General features: G+C 34.0%; 1 protein-coding gene across 5 annotated transcripts in view; it reads left to right on the top strand.

Moving 5' to 3' along the window:
• Positions 1-22,165, top strand: part of TFEC (transcription factor EC) — a 176,445-nt gene that overhangs the window by 140,392 nt on the left and 13,888 nt on the right. For 4 of the 5 annotated variants that reach the window (XM_059171639.1, XM_059171643.1, XM_059171642.1 and 1 more), the window contains 3 exons: positions 4,761-4,847; positions 20,334-20,448; positions 21,558-21,614. In XM_059171639.1, the coding sequence (XP_059027622.1) occupies positions 4,761-4,847; positions 20,334-20,448; positions 21,558-21,614 (259 nt within the window). The remainder of the gene's footprint in view (positions 1-4,760; positions 4,848-20,333; positions 20,449-21,557; positions 21,615-22,165) is intronic. The other variant, XM_059171640.1, reaches the window with a different exon arrangement.

Here is a 22,165-nt window from a genome sequence, read left to right as displayed (position 1 = left end):
CATTCTTTGGCGTTTCTTTTTCCTGAGCTTGTCTTGCTGGGACATCAGAAAACATTTCATTAATTCAAAGAAGAAGTCAGATATCATGGCTACTACAGATTAAGTCTATAAGAACATCCTTAGTTTCAGGATTTGGGGTTGGTATTAGGAGTAACTTGGTGACTAATGGTCTCTGAGACAGTAAAATACAAAATCAAAAGAAGCGTTCTATAGCCTGGGCCTTTCCAGAGGATAAAATTTGTACTCCTGGCACAGAGGACCCTTCCATATTTAACCCTTGCCTCCTGATCCAGACTTATTGTTCAGCTGGCCCATGGCACTCTGTGCTTCAGCCATATGGGTTCACTAGTGGTTCTCACAGTGGCCGGGTTCTCGATTCTTATGTCATTTCTTTACCATCTACTCATTCAGTCTTCACCATTTGTCGAGATTCTCAGTCTCTCTCCAAAATTCATCTCCGGTTTCTTCTCTAAGGTGCTTTTGCTGGTAGTTCCCTGTGTCGAAAAGCATTTATTCTTTGAATTTTCATAGTAACACCCATATCATGTAGATAAAAATTGCATTTATCACAGCATTTTCATAGCACATACTATGTTTTAATTATTCATTGTCTTGTTTTCCTACCAACTGTAACTTCCAGGAGTTATAAGTTGAATGGATGAGAAAAAAAATTAGCAAATAATTATAATATTATGTAGCAAGGATAATGGTACAGATAGGAGCATGAAAGTGCTGTTCTTATTCAGAAATATCAATAGTAAAACTTGGAGAAAGTGGCTAGTAGAACATTTACACAGATGAAGTAGGATGAGTGGAAAATAAAGATGGGGAAGAGCAGGAAATGCAGTGAGCAGAAAAAGGGAACAGGTGGTAGCAAAAGATGAGACCAGAGATGTGGACAAATCACAGAAAGGCTGGTACTCCATGCAAAGAAATTTCAAATCCTGGGAAGGTTTAAATGTGGGGGCTGGAGTGACATAATCAGATTTGACTGTAATATCATTCTGTCTGCTATGGAGGAGAGGAATCCTGGAGAGAGAGGGCCAATTGGCAGATTACTTCTATAATGCAATGAAAGGTAATGAGACCCTCTATCAGAACATGCTAGAGTTGGGGTATCTCAGAGATCACCATGTAGAGATGCCAGTGACAGCTAGAGATCCAAGTTTGCCTCAAAGAGAGTGATCTAGACTGGAAAAAGAGATTGAGAGTTGTCAGCATGGGGTGAGGGAGCGGGGGACAGGGGGACACTTAAAAGTTCACGTGAGAAAGAGAGCTCCTAGAGATCAATGAAGAGAGTAAGAAGAGCAATGAACCAAGGATGGGATTGAGCCATTAGCAATATTTAGTGGGTGGTCAGAGAGGAGGAACTATAAAAGTAAAATAAACACATAGCCAGTGTGCGGTCATCGAAACCAAAGAGTTAGCTTAAAGAAGTTAGTTTAAATGAACTATACACTCAAGTGTGGTAGCCAACTCTAGCAAAATAAGGGTTGATAAATATCTTGAGTTTGGCTGATAAGCAGTCAAGAAAACAACAACAACAACAAAAGGAATTTCAGTAGGATGGTTGGCAGAAACCATTCTTCCACCTTGAATTCAGAATTGACAAGAGGTGGAGAGGTTGAAACCTGGGATGTTTGGGATCACTGGGCCAAAAGCTAATAAGGCAAAGACAAGAGAGAGAGTCATAAACTGAAAATTGTTTAGTTGACTTGCAACAGGCTCTAGATTGGATCTAAAAGGAAGATTGTGTTTTGGTCAGTGAGATCATAGAATTTAAGATTTTAGAAATGAAGTGGTTTAGAGGATGACAAGACTCAAGGCCTATGCTGAAGAATAGGTGAAAGGAAGGCTAACGTCAGATTTACAATTTTGAGAGAGGTGAGTTAAAATATTCAACTGCAATTGTTGATTTACTTTTCTGTAGAATTCTGACAGGTTGCTGCCATAGATATTTCTAAATGCATATCAATTTATGATCATTTGGCATTACTTTTCCTTTAAAATTTTATCTTGATTCTTATATGGCCCAATATTAACATTGCTACTGTGTTTTCCATTTGGTCATATTTTCCATTTGGTCACAATTTTCACTTTATTTTCAATTTTCTCTTATTTTGTTTTAATTAACTATTATAATACTTTTTAACAAATCCAATTTGAGAGATCGTTTCTCAAGCAGTGTGTTAGCTCATTTACATTCCTTTTATTACTTCTAGGATTTATTACTTCTTTAATATTTTAAAATTACTATACTTTGTTTCATTATTTGTTTTTTTTTTCTATCCTCCATTGAGCAGGTCTTTTTTCTCTCTTTTCTTTTTTGTTAGTCTAATTTTTTAAGATGCAATAGTTATATCTTTTCCTATATCTATGTTATTGTTCAGCAAGATCTATGTCATATCCTTAAGTAAAAATTTTCCTTAGTATGGTCTTACCGCCTTGTTCTCACCTATCGTCCTATATTGGGACTTACAGGATCTCTCTCTTTCTCTCTTCTCTCTATCTATATTCTTGTTTAGCTCAAAAAAAGTTTACTTTTATTTACTCGTTTTTCTTTTTCTTTTCCTTTTTCTCAGAAGATTGATTTATTTATTTTAAAGAGAGAGAGGAAGACAGCGTGCACGCAGGACGGGGGTGGGGGTAGGAGGAGAGGGAAAAGGGGAAAAGCAGACCTTGAGATCAAGACCTAAGCTGAAATCAAGAGATGGACCCTCAACCAACTGAGCCACCCAGGTGCTCCTATTTACCCATTTTTCATTTGTATAGATTTCATTATTTTACTTTTCATCTAACTGGAATACTTCCTGGAAGAGTGTTTTTCAAAGGCCTTTTTGCTGTAAAACTTTTGAGTATAGAATGCCTTAGAACAATTTTATTTCGCCCATGTACTTATGGGATATTTTATTGGTTATAAATGTTTAGGTTCAAAGTTCTTTACCTTTAATACTTCAGTTATTATCATGTCTTTGTTCAAATATCAGTAAGTCCTTCTCTGACCATTTTCTAAAATAACACTCATTCCCATCAAGCTCTCTCCCTACCTGATTTAATTTCTTCAGACCACCGTCTGTTATTAAGCTGTTTCTTGTCTGTTTCCTCATTAGCGTTAGAGTTCCAAGAGGGCAGAGGCTTTGTGGTGTTTGTTTTTATAGCTCTAATACTTGCAACAAGGTCTTGCAATAAATACTGCTCAACAAATATTAATTAAATTAATATTGAAAAGTGTTCCAATTTTTTTTTTTTTTTTGGCATATCAACTTTGGGAGTATCTTAATAGAAGCCTGAATATTTGATTCTCTAAGGTTCTCAGAAATCTTGCTTAGAAGATAACATTAACAGAATCATAAAATATTCTCATACATCTCTCTGAGTTTACTCCTAGTTGTTTCTGCCTATGTTATAGGAAATTCAGAGTACTACAGTTGTATAAATTCAGCATTCTCTTTACCTTTTTTTTTTTTAAGATTTTACTTATTTATTTGACTGAGAGAGAGAGACAGCAAAACAAACAAACAAACAAACAAAAAACACACAAAAAAACACACAAGCAAGAGGAGTGAGAAGGAGAAGCAGGCTTCCCGCTGATGAGGGAGCCTGATGTGGGACTGGATCCCAGGACTCTGGGATCATGACCCTGAGCCTAAGGCAGATGCTTAATGGACTGAGTCACCCAAGCGTTTTTTTTGTTGTTGTTGTTGTTTTGTTTTGTTTTCTTAAATACAAGACTGTGTGTGTGTGTGTGTGTGTGTGTGTGTGTGTGAGAGAGAGAGAGAGAGAGAGAGTTTATATCACCTGCCTTTTTTTTTTCTTTTTTAATATTATGTCAATGAATTTTGGAACACTACACCAAAAACTAAGGACATACTGTATGGTGACTAAATACAAGCTTTTGAAATCTTCTCCAGCTAAAGTACAGGAGAGAAGAAAGTCTATTTTAGAAAGGAATTGGGAAAGAGAGTAAGACGGTGACTTAAGTTAGGACTTTAGGGCCAGATTTCCAGAATTTCAGTCCTGCCTTTGTCGCTCACCAGTTTCATAATCTGGAATGAGCTATTGAGCACTTTTTTTCCCTCTCAGTTTCTCCCTCTGTATAATGGAGATAATGATAGTATCACTTCATAGAGTTGTTGTGAAGATTAAATGAGCTGATGGATGCAAAGCACAGAGAAAGTGCCTGGCATATCCCCCAACACTGTATGATTGCTTTTGTTGCTGTTTAATGGGCCAGTGACTATTGTTGTTGTTGATATTCCTATTATTATTATTATTAGCCATTAGGGAAAGTTGGATAATATGTTCCCGTGTAGTTTGTATCCATGTGGACCAAGTGCCTGGTTTGACCACTGCTATTTGAATATCCACCTGTAAGATGCAATCAAAACATTTCAAAAGGAAAGTAAAGTTTGTAGGAAGTCATCCCTCTACAGGTTAAGTACACATGCTCTGGCTTGAGGCACATGATAACCTCTCTATTTATATAGATACTGATTTCCAAGGGACTGGCCCACGGTGATTTGCCCAGCCATCACCTGCCAGCTGGCGGAAGCAAATGCACGGAAAAGCAACACAGATCAGAGTGACAGGATTTCTTCATTTTAAGCTCTAAAGTATTCTGGGTTTTGATATACATATAACCTTAATTTAAATATTCTTTAAAACTTTGAAAGATTGCTAAATTTTTTCTCTCTGAATTCAAGCTGAAGCACAACTCTTATCATTATGCACAGTATTCTAAATGTATTATATCTTGCTAGATGGAAGACGTAATTGAGGATATAATCGGTATGGAGTCAAGTTTTAAAGAGGAAGGAACAGACTCTCCTCTGCTAATGCAAAGAACAGTAAGTGTTTCTAGACCTGAGGAGGTCAATGAGATTGAAATAAATAATGGCATCCGATGATTAAAAAAAAAAGAAATTTAATTTGATTAGTAAATGGTGTCTTCTATGTTTTTGAAACAGATACAAGATAACAGATGAATATTAGGAAATATTATTGGTGCAGAGAAAGATTATGTAATGTTATTGAGGAAGATGACAGGGCTTGTGATATTTTCTCTCTCTCTCTCTATCTACCTATCTAATCCTTATAAACATCCATTTAATTAAATATCTGCTATTTTCCATGAGTGATTTAATCTTTAACATATAATCACAGCATATAATCAAAACATCCTCATGAGCTAATGGCTAAGTTTTGACTAATTTACCACAACTAACAACTATCAGATTCAGAGGCTCTACACTTTGTAGAGACAAGAAAAAGATTATAACAACAAGAAATATGACTTCACTTTAGAACCAATAACCAGAGATCAAAGATGAACTTAAGAAAAGCAGAACAGGCCTCACCCTACTTTAAGGCCTGTAGACAGACCTCTATGTTGCAATCAGCACAAATTCCTGGAACTATGTGTCATGAAGGAATGGTGTCTTATCTCCTCTTTGACTGCTGTTGCCTTCTCGTTGTTCATTTATTAAATCACTAAAAATGTTATTTGTAAAGGGCATGCAAGATCTTTTCACCTGCTTTGAAGGGTTATTGTTGGTTGGTTTGTTTACAGTTTTAGATCTTTTCAAAAAGTAGGAAAAATATGAAAGATTGTGATAGAGTTGTTATTTTAAACATTTCATTTAAAGAAAATGGATTCTGACTATATTGTGTTGTATGGATATTTTTCATCAGCAAATCAATGAGCTGGGTTATGTTAATGATGAACATATAAATTTAAGACCTAAAGAAAGTATCCATTTTTTTTTTCTTTTCTGTTCCTTTTTTCCCAGACAGAATATCTAGAGAGAAGTATCCCTTTCCTCTGATAAGCAGGGCCTCCTAGAATAGGTCACAAATACTGGCATTATCTGACAAAGTTCAAATGAAGTTTAAAATTTAGTCTTTTTGCAGACTTTATTTTTATTTTATTTTATTTTTTAGGATAGACTGACAATTCTTTCTACCTCTTCTCTCTTCAGATTTCAGGCAGCATAGTTATAAGAAATCTGACTAATTCTCTAGATAAATATATTATTAATGATAATTTCTCCCTGTCTAATTTCACAGCATGAAGTTACTATTTTCTTAACTAGTATTCAACCTCTGGGTTTTAGGAATTGATATTAATTTCCTGCAATCTATTCTTTGTATGTAGTACTCATTAAAATTGTATACTGAAACATTTTCTTTGTCAAATTATCTTACTTATTTTGTAGAGGCTGCATAGAATGCCTTACTCAGGGCAAATTGGTGGCAATAACTATTGGAATTTGCATATGATAGCTAGAGTGTTCTTTTAAAAAGATAGATACTACAGGCCTACCTGCACTTACATCAAGAAATACCTGTGTTGACCAATCAGCAATCACTGATAAGTCCAGATCTACACATAAAACCAAAGAGTTCTATTAGCCAAATGCATTTATTCAACATGTATTATGTACAAAGCATAATCCATGTACTATCGGAAACTCAAGTTGAGTAAGACACAGTTCACAAGTCAGGAGATCACATGATAGTGGGGCAATGAGTGAGGTGCACCGGAGAGGCAGGGAGGGAGAGTGTGGATCTCAGTGTTAAACCCAGATTCTAATCTAGATGTTGTGCAAGTCACTTAACCTTTCTGCTATCTTCTGCATTATAAGAATAATTAAAATCTTTTATTTCCAATATACATTATAAGAATAATTAAAATCTTTTATTTCCTATATATATATATATATATATATATATATATATTCCATATATATATACTATGCTTACCTTAGTATACTAGTATACTACATATGTACATTTGAAATACTAGTCAGAGAGTTGCTCTGGGGTTCAAGTGAAGGAGAAACCATATTACATTGAGATTTTTTTGGAAGTGCTTTAGGAAAAGATGATATTTGAAATACAGTTATAAGGGATACTTAAGATTTTAAGAGGTAGCCAGGAACACAGAAAAGTAACAAGTTAAGAGAACAACATAGGAAAAGTCAAGAGGTGAGGGGGAAAAAATGCTTAAGAATGGCTGGTAGAACAGATAGGAAACTCTGAAGGATTTTTATAGTTCATGTGGATAAAAATAAAGACCTGTTGGATTCAGAGGAATGCTTTGAGTGAGCGTGTTAGCAAGTGAACTTTTGGTTCAGATGGTCGAATCTGGCTCATCTGGGGCTTAAGCATGAAAGAAATTTGTTGGTTTATGTCACGTGTAAATTGCTAAGACTATCGCATGCAGGCAGCCCTCCGTAACTTTGCCTTTGTGTTCTTCTGTGCTGGCTTTTTTCCCAGCTTGCGAGCAAACACTATCATAGCCTGTTCCAAGCTATGCACATAGTTCCACATAGTTTCTTCTTGCTAACCCAGTTTTTGTTTTGTTTTTGTGTTTTGTTTTTTTGCCGACATCTACTTCTTCACAAGGAAGAGAAGTTTCTGATTAATCTAAGCCAATCTTGGTGGCCCTGCTTTCCCCTGGCAGAGACAGTTTGAGGAATGAGCTTGTGTTGTGATTTTGACATGTTGAGCAGCTCCCTGGGAATTTTCTTAAGTCTTTAAAGTAGACCCAAGAAATAGAAGGGTTTTGCCTCTCTGTGATGTTGTAGGACAATGTGACTGATGTAGTCATTTTATTGCCCAGAAGCTATGTAAATAAAGAAAATCAAAAGAAACAAAGGGAGAAGAAAAACTGAAAGAAATCCTGCTTATATGACCCTGGAGAATTCTTTACCTGTGGATTTCACATTACGTAAGATTTTTTTTTTCCTTTATTTTATAAGCTAAGTGTATCAAAGTTTTTTGATTGTTATATAGCCAAATTCATCTTAATGGATACAGTCAGTCAGGGTTGGCAACCTAAGGGAGGGAGAACATCATTTTCCCCTTAGTTCCAGTTAAATCTCTGGGATGATTCTTACCAGAGCGATGTCTGTCATATGTCTATCCCAAGTCAATTTCTCTGGGTCTTGGGCTCACCCTAGAGCTGTGGATTGAGCAGCCCCCCACACCAAACTACCTAGACTAAGAGTGAGAATGAGAACAGGAGTTGTGCTCGCTTCAGCAACACATACATTAAACTAGAACAGGGAATTCTAACAAGGCTAAACCAACAGATGTCCATTATAGCAAACTTCAAAAGTGAGGTAGTTATCAATTAACAATAATTATTATTAATTTCTCACCTATTATTTGAGACTCACTTTTCTATATATTTTACTTATAATTTCTAGTTCTCCTAGAAATCTGTAGAATCTCAGGGCCTGTTAACTGAGTGTGCTGTTAGTCATTTTAGCATTCTCTTGCTGTGGAAGCAGGAAACCTTGGATCTCACTTAGCTAAGATTTATCCTAGGAACACTGCATATAGGCTTAACTAAAAGTCACATAATAACTTTCATTGATGGGAAACTTGAAAGCTCCTGAGGGGAATCTTGGACCACTTGTGGTCATCCTTCCCATTTATCCAGGTTGAATGAAGGAGTTCAAAGTCTTTGCAGATCAATTTAGCCCACGTATTTCTGACCCAGAAATGAATGTTGAATGATGAGTGACTAGAGTTAGAATAATTAAAAAGTTACCTCTTGTTTTTCTAACCCTAATGTGTCAGCATCTTCTTACTGTAACAACTATGTAAACTAGATTGCAAAGAGCCAAGGTGCCAGAAACATTCAGCCAAACCAGTCATACTTTTGACAAAACCCTAACCTGTCAGTTTCTCAGTCTCTTTAGTGTCAATTTATTTTTCTCTTCCCCATTTAGCCATTCCTTCACATGATTGCATCCTAGATCTTGTTATTGCTATTTTTTCTATCCCATAAGATCTTCATTTCACACTTTTTAACCCTAACATTCTATTTGTACCTCTACTGTAGTGTTATTATTTCATCAGTTGTTCAAGCTCAAAATCAATGGACTCTATCACTGTTTTCAATAGTTATGACTTCACACTCACAACATTTTGGAAATTTCTTTAACCTGTCTAGAGTCCTTGGTCAAGCACTCTAACCAGTCCTCTTGCAAATACTCCTAACATCTCCCCTCTTTTTCTTCATTTTACTTCCTTGGCAAAACCCCTGCCCTGATTAGACTTCTCTCATCTTACTCCACATCTCAACCCGAGCAGGTTAACGGATAAAATTTCACCACATTGTTCATAGTACTCACCTCAAATACATCACCGAAACTTCGCAGGGCCTTTCACCACCCATTCTGCAGGTGTACATAGCTATGCCCTGTGAAAGTTCTCATTTATTCAGACCAGTTTTTAATATCTCCCCTTCTCTCCTCAAAACCCTGCAATTCATTGCCCATTCTTCATTTTGCAGCCAATTTCTCTTTTACAATGTATTTTAAGGAGAAATGTATGCAACACTATTGGATTCATTCATTAGTAGATTGGCATCACCAATTCTACTAAATCATCTGCATCTGTTTTAATTTCTTCTGTCATCTCTTCTATAATTGCTCCTGCTCATAATCTAAGGCCAGCCCACCACTTGTGCCCTGGATCTTACTCCTTCTTACCTTCTCAAGGTCTTTCCTTCTCTAAATAGTGAGTCCTTCTCCTCCATAATCAGTCTATTCTGATCTATAGGGTTATGCATATCATCATTACACTGGTCTTTAATAACACTCCCTAAAAGTAAAACCAAAACTCCTTCTGAACACATTTTCTCTCTGGTTGCCACACTATTTCATGACTGACTTACTCACAGAAGGGCTTCTTGCTTCCATCCTCACCCTGCCACCATTTCCTACCCTTCTGTTTTCTAGTCTCCAACAGAGCCATTGTCCTCACAATTCTAAAGGAGCTCTTAAAACCAACCAAAGTAGAAGCCAATAGTAAAAAAAAAAAAAAAAAAAAAAAAAGAAGCCAATAGTAAGGTCTTCGTTCTCACCTCACTTGGCTTCTCGGTGGTATTTGCCGTGGTTGATCATTTTTCTTTCTTGATGTATGATCGGGGATTCTCTGGCACCACATTTTCTGCTTTTCTACCCACCTTCCTGGTTATTTCTTTTCTAATAGGTGTCTCAATTCTCACCTGTTCTAAGGCACAGACTTCAGCCCTCTTTTCTCATGTATTTATACATCTTACAGGTAATCTCTACCCTTTTCTAGCCTACATCTCTCTCCTATATGCGAGACCCATTTATCCTACTGCTTGACATCTTTAATGCTTCTAACAGACATCTCAAACTTAATATGATTGACAGAAATCTTCCCCCCCACCTACCCAAATCTACTTTTGCTTCATCTAGAACCCCTACTCCTAAAGAGTCATCTTTCTTCTCACTCTTACTCCCACACCTTCACATTCTCACAAGCGTTCAAGATTTCCCAAATCTCCCAGCTTCTTATCAGCTCCTCTACTAAAAACACTTTTCCAAGCTACCATCATCTCTCACTTGAACTTCAGAAACAGAATCTAGCCTAACTTCTCTGCTACTTCTTGCCCCTTACAGCTGTTCACACAGTAGACAGAATGATCTTCCCAAAGCAAAAATTAGATCCTGTTTGTCCTTGCTTAACATTCTGTTAACTTCCTAAAATCCTCAGAATATAATCCAGACATTTTACCATTGTCAGCATTTCCCTTTAACTTTAGGCTTTGGCCTCAATAGCTTTCTTCCTGCCCCTTGAACATGATATGCCTACTCTCATCTTAGGACCATTGAACTTCCTTTTTTGTCCCAGATCTTTGCATGGCTGCCCCTTTGCATGGCTGAAGTTTCCAATCTTCAGTCAATGTCAACTTGTCACAGAGGCCTTCCACAATCAGGCTAGCTAAAAGACCCCATCTCATCAGTCCCTAAATCACTGTCTTATTTTGATGACCTCTGACACTTATTAGAATGATTATTTTATTTACCTATTTATTGCATGCTCCCACCCCTAGAATGTAAACTCTTTGAGGATAAACATTTTGTCTGTCTTGTTCACTGCTATGTCCCTGGAACCTAGAGCTGTGACCTGTTTATTATTTTATCCTCAGCACCTAGCATAATGCCTAGCACATCATAGGGGTTCAGCAAACACATGTTATATAAATATTTCAAAATCCACACATATTGAAAAAATTATTCCCATTATACATTAGTATTTAATATTTTTTTTTAACAGAAAAAGCAGTAGCAACAAGGATAACAACTATTATAATAGCTACTGTGCCTCAGGTACTTGTTCTGTGACAAGGATTGTGCAGAATGCTTTTTGTGAAAAATTGTATAGATCATCCCAACAAACCTATGGGAGAGAGGCTAGTCTTACCTATAATAACTTTACAGTTGAGGAAAGAGGCTTAGAGAAGTGCAGTAATTTGTCCTGGTTAATGCAGTTAGTGAATGGCAGGGGAGGTTTTGAATCCAGTCCTGTAGGATACCAGATACAACAACAATCCTACCCACCCTCCTGTGCCAGCAGCCTCAGAAGGAAGCTGTTTCCTAGAACTGAAGAATCCTAAGATTTGAAGGAACCCCGGCCTGATAGGATTCTCTGCCACACACATGTAGGCTGATAGCTTAGCCGGTGAGTTTAGATCTGTCTCCCTGTAATTTCCACCCGGTGGTCTTGGTTTCACCCCTTCCTTTTCGAGACGTGGTGGTACCGAGTAACTCATTTCTTTTATCATAGATAGCTATTTTTCAATCAGGTGTCTCTAAATGCTGGTGGCATTTGGCAATCTCAGTAAACTGTTATAGTTCAAGACCATTCCAGAGACAAGGACTGAGTAAACATTAACAGCCCCTTGCATTTGGTTGGAACTTGAGAGGAGGGCATAACATCAACAAGCAAGCTTTTGTCAATCACAATCTAGAGCAGATAGTTTTAAAGTCCAAGGAAGAGCCAAAGTTCACCTTGGCGCTGAGTTTTCTGCCCAGTCCTCTCAGCTATTGTTTGCCAGTTTTTAAGGAAAAGAAAATGATGAAGTAGAAAGAGAAAACGGTTGCTCTCGTGAAGGTTAGAGACACTGCAGCGTTAAAACTGGTGAGCAAGTGCATTTTGGAATTCTTTCAATGTCTGGAGATGAAGCCACCTTAAATACTGAATGTCAGCTTTATAAACTAATAGGCCATAAAACAAGGTATGTAGAAATTGAGCTTTGAAATGCATAATATTGTACACCAACAAACTTGTTTACTTACAACATAGTGTTAGGTGCTCTGGATACAGTAAAAATACTGTTATTGTCTCTGTAGTAAGAAAAAGAATTGTTAAAAATGTACATTGGGACTTTTCTATCAGAAAGTGAGGGTTCCACTGGTTATTTATTGTAGTGTTTATATTAAGTAAATCGCTGTTTTTATTAATTTAGTATTAAGTAGATCATATGCATATAAAGTGTGTGATGCAAAAGTATTTCTAAGTTACCATCTCTACTTTGTGTTTTATCTTTTCTACTTAAGTTATAAGCCAGCTGGCCAAGGACAAGGGACCTTCTACTCCCGCCCAACACATTATTTTTCTTCACTCATAATAGAACAAAAATAATAATAACTCAGTGGGACTTCCCTATTCAATGTTTGTCATTCAAACCTCATATGTAGCCCTGCTTTTGCAAATAAAATACAGAGGGAGATCAATAGTGTGTGTCTTAAAACTAGAAAAATCTAGTTTACTACATTTAAATGAACAAATACCCCAAAGGAAAAAAATAATCTTTTAAATGCCATTTTTTTTATGTATGCATACATTGTATGGTATGTTCTCCCCTACAGTGCTCTCTCTTTATGCCTGATGTTTCTCTTCTTTTTATGTCTACAGTTATTCTAATAATTTCAGGCTTACTTTTACCATTTTAGTTCTACCGTGAATGTCTTCACAGAAAAGAAAAATAGAAGATCCAAACAACTCAGTTTTCCCATGAACCTTACACTAAATATGTGATGTAAATATAGACACATAGATATCACACATACACATATATATGTAAGGGTATATGAAGTTTTTTGCTTTTAGTGTTTATATTGAAAAATTTTCTGAAAATATATAATAAATGTATTTCCTTTCCTCTTTTGTATTTATAATGAGATTATCTGAGAGAAGGACTTATCGCACACACAGACCACACATACATATAGACAAACATACATAGTATACATATATAATACATCTATACACATACATTATGCATACATATGTGTATACACACACACACACACACACACACATCTCTCCAGAAAATTCTCAGGCTTTTAGATAAGTAATTTTCATGAACACGGTAAGTAGTATATACTACAGTACTCTCTTTGCTGAGTGGAATATAATAAATGAAGAGGGGTAAAACAATAAATATAAACTAAATTATTAAATTTATGATTGAGTTTATCAGTCCTGTATGTTTTGGTGAGGAGAAAAATAAACTGCGCTGCCATAAAAGACAGTGTTGGAGAACGTTTGGACTTTAAGTTGAGCCTTAGAGAGTAGGTTGGATTTTGATACTTGAATAAAACTGAGAAAAAAGTTGTTCAATGGCTTCCAACTTTTTGCATGTTCAAATCACTTCTTACCATTCAAAGTGTTAAGGAAAGGATCTTTCCAGACTAGGGTAGGTAGTAAAGAATCCAGCCTTTGTTTCATATAACCCAAAATTAAATCCCAAGTCCACTATTTATATAACTGTATGATCTTGAGATAACTTAATTTTTTAGTTTTAATTATTTTATATTTAAAATGGGAAACATTTTAACTCCTCATGGAGTTTTTACAAAGATTACTTGAAACTGTCATATCATCTTCCACAACAACTGCATCATTTCACATTCACATCATCAGAAAAGGTTCCAGTTTTTGCACCTTACCAACACTTGTTATTTTCCTTTTCTTGATAATAGTCATCTTAATGAATGTGAAGTGGTATTACATTGTGGTTTTAATTTATATTTCCCTAATGACTAATGATGTTGAGCATCTTTTCATGTGCTTATTGGCCTTCTTCTTTGGAGAAATGTCTATTCCAATCCTTTGCCCATTTTTTAATCAGGTGGTTTGTTGTTGCTGCAGTTGTTGAGTTGTTGGAATTTTAAGAAAATATAATCTGGATATTAATCTCTTATATGATTTGCAAATAGTTTCACTATTATACTGATGAGTTATCTTTTCACTCTCTTTTTAATGTGCTTTGATGTACAAAGCTTTAAATTTTGATGAAGTCTAAATTCTTTTTTTTTTTTTTCTTCTGGTTGCCTGTGATTTTAGTGGTAGATTAAAAAAATAATAATAATCACTGAGCTCATTATCAAGATTTCACCCATCTTTTTTCTGAGAACCTTCATAGTTTTAGCTCTTATGTTTAGATCTTTGATCCATTTCAAGTTAATTTTTGTATAACGTATAAGATAAGGGTCCAACTTTGTTCTTTGCATTTGGAATCTACTTTCTCCAACACCATTTTTTGAAAAGACTATGCTGTCCCTATTGAATGATCTTGTCAAATCATTTCACCATATGGTTGAGGGTTTATTTCTACACTGTGCCTGAAATAGTGCAGAAATCCCACTCCATTGGTCTATGACTGCTATTATGCAAACACCCACTATTTTGATTATTGTCACTTTATTGTAAGTTTTAAAATCTGGACGTGTGCGTCCTCCACCTTTGTTCTTTTTCAAGATTGTTTTTGGGGATCCCCAAAATTCTATATGAATTTTAGAATGGGTTTTTCTTTTTCTACAAAAAGTGCTTTTGAGAGTCAATTGAATCTGTAGATCACTTTGGGAACTGTTGTCATCTTAATAATATTAAGTCTTCTGATCAATGAATATGCAATGCCTTTCTATTTATACATATCTTTTTAAATTTCCCTTAGCAATATTTTTTCATTTTTGGTGTATAAGTCTTTTGGCTCCTTGAGTAAATGTTATTACTAAATATTTTATTCTTTTTGATGTTCTTGTAAATAGGATTGGTTTCTTAATTACCTTTTCAGATTCTTTATTGCTGGTGTATAAAAGATACACTGACTTTTGGATGTTCATTTTATATCTGGCAAATTTGCTGTATTTCTTTGTTGGCTCTAATAGCTCTGTGTGTATATATATGTGTGTGTAATCTCAGGTTTTTCTAGATATAAGATCATGTCATCTATGAACATGATCATTTTATTCATACTTCTCCAATTTGGATGACTTTGTTTCTTTTTCTTGCCTAATGGCTCTGGCTAGAATTTCTAATACTATGTTGAACAGAAGTGGTAAAAACAGACAACATTGTCTTGCTTATTTTTAAATCTCAACTTGTACTCTTAGTATTACCTTTCTTTCACTTGAAATAGTATTTAGTTATTCTTAATTCTTTTTCCTAAATCTTTCCAGAAACATATCATTCCTGTTAATTAAAAAAAAAACAAAAACAAAAACTTGCTTTGTGGATCTACTTTTATATTTTTTTCAATAATTTTTGTTCTTATTTTATTATCTTTTCTACTTTCTTTGGGTTTATTTGGTTATTTTCCTAGCTTCTTGAGAATGATAATTTATCAAATTTCAAATTTTTATCTATTTTTTATGTTCCTTTTTAAAGGTATAAATTTCCTCCTATAGCATTGTTTTGCTATAGCCCAGAAGTTTCTTTATGTGTATTTTTAGTATCTTTTACTTATTTCAAAATTCCAGCATGATTTTGTCTTTACTTTTGAATTATTTAAAAATTTCCAAGGATTTTAGAAATCAAGTCTCTATGAAATACATTGAAGGTGTTTTTTGACAGAGTTCATAATCAATATTTATATATGTCCCATATATACTCAAGAAAATTATATGTTCTGTAATTTTTGGATATGATAGTTTGCAGTGTCTATTGGGCCAAGCTTTTAGTTTTTTTTATTCAAATGTTCTATAACATTACTGATTATTGTTGTTTGCTTGACTTTCCAAAAATGAGGAGAAATGTCAAAATTTCCCACTACATTGGTTGATTTATTAATTTTGCCTTACAGTTCAAAACATTTAGTTTTGCATATTTTGAGGTTATTTTATTATATGAATGCATGCCTATAATTATAATTCTTTTGTGAGAATTTCACTCTTTGTTATTATGTAGAGACTCTGTCTATCCCTAGTACATTTTCTAATTTTTAAATCTATTTTCTCTGATATTTATATAGGTATGTCAGTTTTCTATGGTTATCATTTACTGGCTATATCTTTTTCCATCCTTTAATTTTCAATCTTTGTGTGAAAATCTTCACTATGTAGGTGTGTCTCTTGTACTGTCTTATCCAAACTGTCAGCCTTTTTGCTGAGAGGTTTGACTCATTTACACTGATATGTTTTCACCTGTTTCTCTCATCTTACTTTATTATTTAAGTGTGCCCATTTATTTCTCCTTAGTTTTAACTACTTTTACACCCTTGGGTTTCCTTTTGCTTTACTTCAATCATATTGATATTATCTAAACTTTAATATCGAGTTATATCATTATATATTTCATTTTTTTTACCTTGGTTCTCCTCATCTTTTTTAGACTACAACCACTTACTAAGGTATGTGATCATTTTTATTTTGTATTTTTGAAGCATATTCTTTAAATATCTTCTTCTATTTAGGTACTTTATCTAAAACTGTTCTCAATGTTAGTTTTTCTGGGTAAACATCCTTAAGTATTTTATGACTCTAGGAATATTTCTATCATGGCCTCATTTGTGAATGACTCTTAAGCTGGATATAAACTTGTGTTTTAAGTTCTTTTCTTTCAACATTTAAAAAATACTCACTTTCGGGGCGCCTGGGTGGCTCAGTGGGTTAAGCCGCTGCCTTCGGCTCAGGTCATGATCTCAGGGTCCTGGGATCGAGTCCCACATCGGACTCTCTGCTCAGCGGGGAGCCTCTCTCTCTGCCTGCCTCTCCATCTACTTGTGATTTCTGTCAAATAAATAAATAAAATCTTTTAAAAAAAAATAAAAAATACTCACTTTCCTCTTTCATTCAATGTTGCTATTGAAAAACTCTTACGTTAACCAGATTCTTGTTCCTTTGGACATAATCTTACCTTTTTCTCTTTAGGCTTTTAGATTCTCCTCTTTGCCATTCTATATTCTTAAAATTTCACTGGAATATGTCTGGGATAACTTTTTCCTATGTATTTTTTAATAAAAATAAAATCATAATAAAATAAGATATAATAAAGCAATAGACTTTAGTTAATTCTCAGAAATGTATCTCCATTATTTCTTAAAATTTTTTTCTTCTAATTTTATTTCTCTTTCTCTCTGCAACTTTTAATATTTGTATTGTAGTTCTAATACGTCTGTCTTCCATACTGACTAGACTTTCTTCTATATGTTCTATTTCTGGGTCCTTTTCTTCATCCTCCTGAAAGATTACTTCAATTTGGTTTTATAGTTTACTAATTCCATTATTCCTTTCTCACTGTGTTCATGATGCTATTTTCCATTTTATATTCTTTATAATACTATTTTTCAAGTACTATATTTTTAAACCTCTTCTTTCTGCTTATTCACTTTGGCCATTCATATGTTAATTTGTTCTAATATAATTAATTATTACAAACTTTTTATTTTTTTAGAACAAACATTAGACTAATTTAAGAAAATTGGTTTCATGTGATCTTTCTTTTTTTTTTTTAAATTTTTGCTTCTGGTGTTATTTCTCACATTGCATGTTGTTTTACTTTGAAAAAATCATTTTCCTCAAATGTTTTGATATGTTGACTAGTTTGTTTATTTTCTTCAGGGAATATCAGCTACTGTGAAATTACATATGTGAAGGTACATATGTGGGAAGGTCAGGGCCTAATCTACTTCAGTCTTTATAGTCTCACTAATGGAGGTGTGACTAAAATCTAGGGTGGAGAACCCTAAACAACAAGAACCACTGGCAATCACTCCTCACCTGAAGGCAACTTCTGAGATCAGGGGTTTATGCTTTTTACCAGAAGGAAGTATTGTCTTGAGGAGTATGTTCTAACTTCTGAAATAATATTATGATAAATTCTTTATTATATATATTTAAAATTTGTGATTTTGTTGTTAATATTGATATGTTCAATATCATGTCATGTCATGTCAAGGGTTTGCTTTATTGAAAAAGCAATGTTTTTAAAACCAGAATAATATGTATTTCTTCATAAAATATCTATCCAGTTTCCTACTAATCTACAAAATAAAGTTAATACATTACCTAAGTAACATGTACCTTTGAGAAAAGTAAATACAATTTTGCTTTGTAAGTCTTTTCAAGGGTGTATGTAATCTTTAAATTTTCACTAACATTGTACTCACATATTTTAAAGGAGGAAAGGCACTGTAGATAACAGGAGGTATAATACATATTTTGAAATTGAAACCAGTTGTCTAATGATATTCAAAAAGTGATTAGCCATTTACATGAAATAGAGTGGTACCTACAGCATAAAATTAAATATGATATTAATCATTATGCTTTAGGGCATAAATTAAACAATAATCAAGGTCAGAAGAAAATGTAATATACCTATAGTTAAGCAGGATTAGATTCATTATCAGAATTCCAGCACCATTTCTATATTAGGTATGGTCTGACCAAGTAACATGGACCCAGAGTAATGTTATAGTTGGGAACTTATCACTTTATTGTTACAGTATATATATTATAGCTCCTTTTCTTCTTAAACATTTTTGCAATTTGCCACTGCTGCATTGAAATCCATCTGAATTCAAGCTCTTCAGAGAAAAGTGCCCTTTCTCTGGTTCCTTCCCTCTTCCTTCCCCCTCACTCCCTATCTTTTTTTACAGCACATCCATTATATTTCTCAAAGGCACAGAGGAAATGTACAATCCAGGTTGGTGATGCCTCAGCTTATAACCAACAAGATTTTCAAAAAAGGTCTTGAAATTTTTTACTTTTACAGTATGACTACATGACTCACACATTAGGGAAATATCTGCTTTTAGGATTTCTTCCTAATTGTATTGTTCCTATATAAGCACTCATCATCTATCCAATTTGATCAACTCTTTTTCAGATGAGGAACTTGAACATGAATAAATATTCAACTTAAGTGTTCCCTTCCAAGATTTATGAAGTAAAAATACATTTTAAAACAGTGAGTTTATATAAAATAAGGATGAATCTTAATAGAGTAAATAATGAAAAGAACCGACATATAAAAATATGTATCAGAATAACATATTCATCCATGATATCCTTATTGATCTACATATTCACATATATTAGCCTGATTTCCACTGTATTTTTCAAGTTCCTTTTCCTCCAAAATTCATAATATTTGTTACTGTAGTTTAATGGATTATTATGTCAGAATTAACTTGGGTCTTAAAATGTTCTTTCTTCACATTTATTTTCAGTCTGACTTTATAAGTATCAAAAATTTCCCTCAGTTTGAATTGGACTTTTACAAAAAGTCTAAATAAGGAATTAAGAATCTCTATAATAATAGAGTTATAATTTTGTTTGATTATTTGTATTATTTCTAGGTCCTTAAGAAAAGAAAAAAGTTACTACTTATTTGGTTCTTATTTTACTGCCCAGAAATGAAATATAGGGACTTAAAATGAAAATATTTTAAATGTTCAAATCCTACATTTTAAATGTGGGTTGCTTTGGATTAATGAATATTAACTTGAATTATGAATATTATTTAAATTAAATTTTCTTGGGAAGTCAAATCAATAAGCACATTTTAAATAATAAATTTGTACAATTTTGAATTGTGTTATAAAACATCTTAGTTTTCTGAAAAATTGTTCTCAAGAAGCACATTAGAAATTGCAGTGTTTCTATAATTAGATGTACCCTATATCCACTAGAGGCAAAAGTAGTTTTAGACTACTTTTGGTTACCAGCTGGGATATTTATAATAATCTAGAACATTAAGTGTGCGATGAGAAAAAGTATGCCTTCCAGGAAGGAAAGAAAGTTTCTCACTTAATTAACAGTGTAAAACACCTCTTGACTGTGAGTTGCTGTTAGCACTGATGGCATTAAGAAGGCTTCCAAAATGTTCAGCCATTATACCTAATTTATGATATGCAGTGAACTTTACAGCTTTGCTAATATGTATTTTGATTTTGTCCAAGCGATTTTTTAAAATATTACTCATTTATAACCAGGTAATGTGCAGATCAAACTTCCATAACTTTGTAAATATTAATCGGAATTTTCTTTCATGAGTGAACTAATTTCTATTTTTGCTTAAATATAAATAGCTTTTTCTCAACATATCCACAAGCATCCCATAATGATTTTGAAAAGTCAATGCATACTCACTCTTGTTTACAATTAAAATGCTGTATATAACAATTACTAATAAAATGGCAAATTTAAAATATGCATCTAAATATATCAGTGTCTATAGGAGGTTTAATTCATCTTTTCTTCCTTTTATTTCTAAAGTTGTCTGGAAGTATTTTGGACGTGTATAGTGGTGAGCAGGGAATTTCACCAGTTAATATGGGCCTTACAAGTGCTTCCTGTCCAAGTAGTCTGCCAATGAAAAGAGAAATTACAGGTAATGTTGCTTTTTAGTTTTATCCCTTTTAAGTCAACTACTTCCTTTGTTATATAACAAATTATCCCAAAACTTAACAACTTGAAATAATAAATATTCATTCTCTCATATCATCTCTATGGGTCAGAAATCCAGAGATGGCTTAGAAAATTGGTTTTCACTCAGTCTTCCATAAGACTACAGTCAAGATGTTGTCCAGAGGTACAGACATTTGAGACAAGGCAGGCTAGAGGATGTGCTCCCAAAACAGTTCTGTTGCAGGTCTTGAAAGTTAGTGCTGTTTGTTGGCAAGAGACTTTGTTTCTTTACCACGTGAACCTTTCTATGAGTCTGATCAAATGTCCTCATGACATGACTGGTGTTCCAAGAGACACTAAAGTGGTACCTGAACGTGTCTTTTATGACCTAGTCTTGGTCACACTAGTGATCACACTAGTCATTTTCACATATTCTGTTGGTGTCCCAGGTCAGTCCTGTCTAATGTGCAAAGGAACACCCAAGGATGTGAATATCATTGAGAATCATGGTAGGCAATGTTGGAGACTATCACAAATGCTTGCAACCATGTAGCACATAAAGTGTCATTTCCTGGAAGCGTTTGATAAGAATACCTAAGAAGTGTTGCTGTTTCCAACTCCAGGGATGTAGAAATCATAGTTAATTATGAAAAATGTTGGTTGTAAAAATTAAGCTGAAATAATTTTGAATAATCTTAAAATTCTTAAAATAATAATAATGATGGAGCAGTTTAATATTTGCTATGCACTGTACCTCTTTTCATCATCACAGTGATCATCAGATAGTTATTATATTATGCCAATTTTACAGATGAGCAGCTGAGACACAGAGAACTTAGGTAATAGATCACATGGCTATTAAAAGGAAGGCCAGAATACAAATCCAGGTTTTACTATTCAAACCCTAAAAGGTTTGCCAATGCCTCTTATAGAGTGCTCTGCTCCAAATTTCTAAATATTGGCATAAAAATATTATTATGCCATTTGGAGCAAGTAATATTGTATTTTCACCTAATATTTCTGGAATTAGGTTGACTAGAGTGGTTTTAAAGTAGAACTAAGCACAATTTAAATTATCTTCCTTTTGATCAGAAACAGATACACGAGCTTTGGCAAAAGAGAGACAAAAAAAGGACAACCACAACCTCAGTAAGTATATTTTCCTTTTTTTCTTAAAAAAAAAAAATTAATGCAAGAGGAAATCCATGGAAGTTAAAATATGTGGTCTTTTATTGTCACTTTGTAAGTATTATTATGAGGTCATATAACCAAAATAACCATAATGAATAGTATATGTTCACTAGTTGTGCTATTTTGGGAAATTTAAATCATATGAACTCTCAGAAGAGCTACATATTTTTAGGAAGTGAAACATCTCAAATTGTCTCCTTACATTTGAACTCTGTTGTGACTCTTTGACTCAAAGGTTTAGAGATAAAAGTGGCTTTAGAAAATGTACGCCACTTATAAAGCAAGAAACAACTCCATGTTCTCATCTTTCTGTGTCAATCTGCCTCTCCCTTCCTAATGATGTTATCTGAAAGACATTGCTGACATTGTACTGCTGAATTCCACCTCTGCAAATTAATCAATCAATCAATCAATCAATCAATTAATTAATTAAATGTCTGTGATGCCTTCCTAGGGGTCAGTTTGACTCTGATGACTGGTCACATGAGATGAGAAATACCAGTGAGGAA

This window comes from Mustela lutreola, chromosome 4 (genome assembly GCF_030435805.1).
Source record: "Mustela lutreola isolate mMusLut2 chromosome 4, mMusLut2.pri, whole genome shotgun sequence".
In the NCBI taxonomy this organism is placed as follows: Eukaryota; Metazoa; Chordata; class Mammalia; order Carnivora; family Mustelidae; genus Mustela; species Mustela lutreola.
This window is presented reverse-complemented; position numbering and strand designations above follow the sequence as displayed.